The following is a 6,383-nucleotide window of genomic DNA, read 5'->3' on the forward strand; positions in this document are numbered from 1 at the left end:
TACCAAAAGAACTTGATCACTTTATTGGATTTGTTTTTCTCTACATCTCTGGAAACTTTTACACACCATCTCAGTACAGAATGACTAGTGACACACACACACGCACATACAGAAACACTTACACTCACAGACATACACGCTTCAGTTACGACTGATCTTACACTGTACATTCCGAACTCTTCAGCTTTACAGGACTCAATGGTGGAGGGTCACTCATATTCATCCATACTTTACCTGAAATGACCACCGTCCCAATCATCACCCTCATATTTTCAAAGTCATAGTTGCGTCTCATCAATTCGTTTCAGAATTCAAATTAAAACTTGTAGAGGGGTTGGGTTTTGTAGTCCAATAAACACCCATGGACTACATTTCCCAGTCTGTGTAATTTTACTGTAATGAGCACTTCTTGTTGCAGCCGTGCTTGGAAGCAGGAGGGGGGGGTGTGGCCCTTCCTGTCACAAGGGGAAAGGCGAGGAATGTCTGATGAATGGGGGAGAGAAGGGGTGCACCGAGGCTAAACATTCAGGAGGGGGACAATGGACACCCAACCAGGGGGTGCGATTTCAGGAAGTCTTGGCTCGTTTTGATTTTCCAGTCAGGTGTCTCATCCAAATATTCACACAAGACTGACCCTGCAATAACAACCTTAGACCCCACTGTTTTGACCCCTGAGAGGTCACACAGACAGACAGGTTAATAAGAATACTGTGTGTGGCCACAACAGGTATACACACTTGTTTGGGAGGAACTACAGTTGATATAGCATTGACAGTTGGTTTGGCGGGGTAGGGGTGTGGGGTGGGCCTGGATGAGGAGCCGGGTAGTAGAGGTGGGGTGTCTATTTGTGCCTGCTGCCTCTCCTCTTCATGGCGGCAGTACACTGGGGGCAGTACCACTTCCCCTTGGGGGCTTCTGTTAGGCCCACGCAGCCGTAGTGGAACCACTCGATGGGGCACTGCACAAACACACACAGGGCACTCAGGTTAGCTCTCATACCTCATCTCTCATTTGACAAAGTCCTATGTGAAAGTAATGTGGTAACAGTTGTAGAACATGAGAAAAGCACTCCCAAATGGAAATGGGTACTTACGTCTTGATTATCACAGCCCACCATTTCTCCATAAGACACCTTTAACAAGAGAGAAGCCATTTTAGTTAATCTGTCAGCTGTAGGTGTGTGCTGTCCAGTGTGAGAGAGAGAGTGTCTCTGGATGTGTGTGTACCTGGTTGCAGATGCAGTAGCGGGGCTCGTTGGGGTCGTAGGTCCAGTCCACCTGGTTGTTGGTCTCAGACTCTGGGAGGGCCGAGGCCTGCTGCGACAGCTCCTGGGCCAGGGCTGAAGAAGAGGAGCACGACGACAGGGACGAAGACGAGGAGGAGGACGACGACTGGTGGTTGGAAGACTTGGTGTTGCCTCTGTGGAGGGGGAGAAAAGACAGGAACAGTTTAGACTAGATCTCCATTTTTCATCTTAATTTATTTATTCATTCATGCTGTGGGGGTGGAGTTGGAAAGCATGGCTGGCATAATGTGGCATAACATCATGGGACTGGACACTGAAATGATGTCGCATGATTTGGCATGACATCTGTTCATCCGATGTGGGGTGATGCAGGGTGGATTGACACGGTTTAATAAGGCATGAAATTATGTGATATCACTGGAGAAGACCACCAGCTAGGGCTTGTCATGCTTGTCTGAGCGTACGGGGGCTGTGTGTGTGCGTGTGCATATAAGCTGTGTCGTACTTGGTCTTGCGTCCGCCGCGGGAGTCGGAGGCGATGGCTGAGCCGGCGGGGGTGAGGGTCTGGGTGAGAGTGTTGGCCAGGGCAGAGGTGGAGTAGGCCCCCGTGGTATCCCGGGAGGTCAGGGAGAACTCCCTCCCTAGCTGGAAGTCATTGTTCTTAATGGCCTCGTAGCTGGCCTTCAGACTGCTAGTCCTCCTGCCCTCCTTCATCTGACATGGAGAGGGGAGGGGAAGGAGGGCACAGGGAGGGGAAGGAGGGTACAGAGAGGGAAAGAAGATGGGAAAGGCAGGTAGAGAGAGACACACATAGCCATGAACAGGGTTAGTTACAGTCATAGGACACACATCAGTTACACATTCAACGACATTTGTCCTAATCAGATAAGATCCTCCTCAAAACAGACAGTCTGGGTCAAGATACTGACCCCCATCAATGCAGCACACATCTGAATAAATCAGAGGGCCATGGAGTTGGGTGTATGTCTGTGTGTGTGAGAAAGAGAGAGAATGTGTGTGTTTATACCTGTGCGGTGGCCTGTACAGCCTGCGCTGCAGCCATGGTGATGGCCCCTGCCCCAGCCCCGGGCCCAGCAGGCAGAGAGCTGAGGTTGTAGGAGGCCAGGGGCTGGGATGAGTTCACACTGTACACGTTGTTAGAGGCTGACGTCGTGCTGTTGGTGCGACAGCCAGGTGTGTTCTCCTTGGAGGCGTCTGACGTGAGTGTGGAGAGCAGGGCTTCAGATTTGAACTTCTTCTCTGGGACGTGCTCTGTAGTGTGGTGGCTCGGCTGCGTGGTGTACTTCCTCTCTGTCACACACAAACACAACGTGAATTACTACCTTCATGACCTCGCATAGGAAAGCAGCAAATAATCTATACAAACAAAGCTCTTTAGTCAATATACATTTTTCTTCCGACATGCAACTTCAAAAGAAAGTCGGCCAAACAGCCAAGACTTGTACTTACTCTCCACGGTGGTGTGTGAGTGGACGTGGTGGTTGTTGACGGGCTGAGAGGGGCTGTCCATCTCTAGGGATCCTGATAGAGGAGAAAGAATGTTAGAGCTGGCTGTCAGTGACAACACTGACAGACACAACAGTTGACTTAACAGGGTCATTTTTAGGTCAATACTGCCCCCTAGCAGGGCTGAAATATCCCGATGGGAAGATTGATACCATCCCACTATCGCAACCGAAACAAGACTATTAAAAAAGCAGCCTGTCAGCCCAACATTCTGACAGGGCCAAGAGAGTTAACCTCTCTGGCGCAGGCGTTCCGCTAGCGACCCACCTCGACAACATCCGGTGAAATTGCAGAGCGCCAAATTCAAAACACAGAAATAGTCATAATAAACTTTTATAAAAATACAAGTGTTATACATCAGTTTAAAGATTAACTTCTTGTTAATCCAGCCACTTTGTCAGATTTCAAAAAGGCTTTACGGCCAAAGCATACCATGCGATTATCTGAGGACAGCTCCCCGCTTACAAAATCATACAAACATTTTCCAGCCAAGTATAGGAGTCACGAAAGTCAGAAATAGCGATAAAATTAATCACTTACCTTTGAAGATCTTCATCTGGTTACAGTCACAAGAGTCCCAGCTACACAATACATGTTTGTTTTGTTTGATAAAGTACCTCTTTATATCCCAAAAACTAAGTTTTGTTGGCGCGTTTTGTTCAGTAATCCACAGGCTCAAAGGCTGTCAAAACATGCAGACGAATAAATCCTAATAATACCGGTAAAGTTCATCGAAACATGTCAAAGGATGTTTATAATTAATCCTCAGGTTGTCTATTGTCTAAATAATCAATAATATTTCAACTGGACAATAGCGTATTCAATAGAAAGGAAAACAGCTCTGCTTGATTCTACAGTCCACTGACAAATGGTCTCATTCTTCTTCATTTTTCAGAAAACAAGCCTGAAACAATGTCTAAAGACTGTTGACATCTAGTGGAAGCCATATGAACTGCAATCTGGATACTCTATGGGCATTCAATTTGAAACTACCCACATCAAAAAATCCCACTTCCTAGATGGATTTTCCTCAGGTTTTCGCCTGCCATATCAGTTCTGTTATACTCACAGACATTATTTTAACAGTTTTGGAAACTTTAGAGTGTTTTCTATCCAAATCAAATCTACCAATTATATGCATATCCTAGCTTCTGGGCCTGAGTAACAGGCAGTTTACTTTGGGCACGCTTCTCATCCAGACGTCGAAATACTGCCCCCAAGCCAAAACAGGATAAGATGAAGGGGGTGGGGCTTCTGTGGTGTTGTGATAGACAGATGTGACTCACGTCTCTCCAGAATCTCAGTGATGCCAGCGTTGTCAGCCTCCAGCTCCATCTTGAACTTAGCAAGCTCCTGATCCAGCTTCCTCAGGTGACGGTCCACCTGCAACACACACCCCATTATATACCATACTGTTCATACCCCACAATATAGATGTTGAACAAACCCCCCAAGATTTTACACATTGAATATTCACTATGAAATAGATCAATATCAAAAGATAGAAACGTCAATATCTAAACAAACATTAGAAACACTTGAAAAAAATGACATTTTAGTGACTTCCAAATGATTCACATTGTTTGACTGCCACCTAGTGGCACAGACCGCACAGTCCTGAACAGAACATTTTAGTGGTGACATGCACCCACAAATCATCCTGAAAAAGGCCACCAGCGATAAAGATTCTCCTCTAACTCCCCTTGTCCCTACCTTTTCATAGAAGTGGTTTCTCATGACCCATTAGACAAACCAGACATCGTTAGACAGAGCTCCGTCTTGGCATTCAAATTCCAACTCACCAGATCATAAATCTGATTGGCCAGCTGTACTTTCTCATCTGCATCCTCCAATGCTTTATAATAATCCTGAAAAAGAGAAAAAGCAGTCAAAGGCTGACACCATCTAAAAAAAAATTCAACCATTTGGTAAACCAACACTGGCACTTGTTTTATTCCTCTCTGACTTTGCTGATAGCTACTTTATTGAGGAAAAATGTACTTACTATGACTGTGATATATGTTATCCCACCTAGCTATGTTAAGATGAATGCACTAACTTTAAGTAGCTCTGGATAAGAGTGTCTGTTATATGACTAAAATGCAAATGACAAAGCACAAAGAATAACCACAAAAAGTGTTGTAGTACAGCTTATCGTAAAACATTTATGGGATTAAAAGAACAAAACTGTCTTTTTGAAAAGGGAAATATACATAATCTGAGACTTATTTGGCACCTTTTTGATGACTCCCATCTGCTCTTCCCTCCACTCTGGCTTGTTCTTCTTTGCATTGACAAAGAACTCATTCACCCTCTGCTCCAACTGGTCCATGGCATCTACAGCAAATGGGAGGGGTGAGTTATCTGGACAGGTGTGTCTGAGGCACTAATCATATGGGGTTATACTCTGCATGCATGTGGAAGAATTCATATCGATTTGTACTTCAATGCTGACCAGAAGGGCTAATATTACATGCGGTGTCTGTGGACCAGAATGTTTGTGATTAGAACTACCAGTGAATCGAACCAACTCTAATACATCAGTGGTCCCCAACCTTTTTCCATTACTGTACCCCCAACTGAATTTTGTTCTGCCTGGAGTACACGCTCATGTGCATTATACCAGTAGGCCTATGGTCTCATTAGTCTTCTCAAGTACCCCCTATGGAAAGTACCCCCCTAAATTAATATTGGTGCATGTTCTAGTTAGCAAACAGTTCGTGTATATGTAGCTAGTCATAGTCACATGAAAAAAACTGTTAAGTAGCAAATGTATAACGTTGATACTACATGTGATGTGTACGCTCCGAATCCATGTCCCCTGTTTTGTTTACATTCATTGTTCAACTTCTGTGCATGCACACATGATCAGCAAACGTTAGTTGGACCTCTATACGGAAAACAAATATAACATGGTTTTATGTTGTAATTTCTAACCCTAACTAGAATCATACAAACCCATTAACGTTAACTTTCTCAGGTTACTGAAAGTTGTTGCAATGTTATACTATACAAATAAAAACACTGTATTTAACACATTTTTATTTGGCCACTAATTAGTTTTAAGAGTTTGACTGTTATCTACATGAGCCCAAAAGGTGCGAAACTGAGAATGTGTTTTTCAACTTGAAAAATGTTCGCCGGTGAAGTGTTTGTAGACTGTCACGCTGTAACAGTGCATACTCTGAACTTGCAGGTCCATCTCTCTCATTTCCGTAAACCTGTCGCGGAGATCCATGGGTAGCTGCTCGATCACTGCCAGCGAGAAGAAAAAGCGAATATAGGTGTTAGCATGACTAGGCTAACAGTCCGGGCGCGCTTCGGCTAAAATGATGCACATTTACGACAGTAAATACACAAATAATACCACCCAGGCGTAAAATAAACGTAAATACTCACTCTCGAGGTAATCCTCTAGGTACAGCATCTTGACAAATTAGATATTTTAGGCGTTTATGAAAATAATTTGTGTCTTTCAATATGGCGCCGCTAGCTGCTGTGTCCCGAAGAAAAAATTCCACTGACAAACTGAGGTCAGAGGACCTGACGTCAGTAGCGACGTGGAATGTGATTGGCCAGATATGGAGTTGAGTGCTAAACTTCAAAAGTC

The 6,383-nt window shown here is 44.6% G+C and overlaps 1 protein-coding gene across 3 annotated transcripts; it reads right to left on the reverse strand.

Moving 5' to 3' along the window:
- On the reverse strand, positions 1-6,383 carry LOC139565737 (inhibitor of growth protein 3-like). Of its 3 annotated transcripts, XM_071386245.1 has the most exons (11): positions 6,173-6,383; positions 5,957-6,028; positions 5,010-5,110; positions 4,576-4,641; positions 4,060-4,156; positions 2,717-2,788; positions 2,274-2,557; positions 1,752-1,960; positions 1,227-1,419; positions 1,094-1,132; positions 1-958 (listed from the first exon to the last, which is right to left on the reverse strand). In XM_071386245.1, the coding sequence occupies exons 1-11, from the start codon at positions 6,198-6,200 to the stop codon at positions 842-844; spliced, it is 1,278 nt and encodes a 425-aa protein (XP_071242346.1). In that variant the 5' UTR covers positions 6,201-6,383; the 3' UTR covers positions 1-841. The 3 variants fall into 3 exon arrangements, with proteins under 3 accessions (XP_071242346.1, XP_071242347.1, XP_071242349.1); XM_071386246.1 differs by lacking the exons at positions 4,576-4,641; positions 5,010-5,110; positions 5,957-6,028; positions 6,173-6,383 and adding an exon at positions 4,487-4,547; XM_071386248.1 differs by lacking the exons at positions 1-958; positions 1,094-1,132; positions 1,227-1,419; ... (1 more) ...; positions 2,274-2,557; positions 2,717-2,788 and having other exon boundaries at positions 4,487-4,641.

Source organism: Salvelinus alpinus, chromosome 37 (assembly GCF_045679555.1).
Source record: "Salvelinus alpinus chromosome 37, SLU_Salpinus.1, whole genome shotgun sequence".
NCBI lineage: Eukaryota > Metazoa > Chordata > Actinopteri > Salmoniformes > Salmonidae > Salvelinus > Salvelinus alpinus.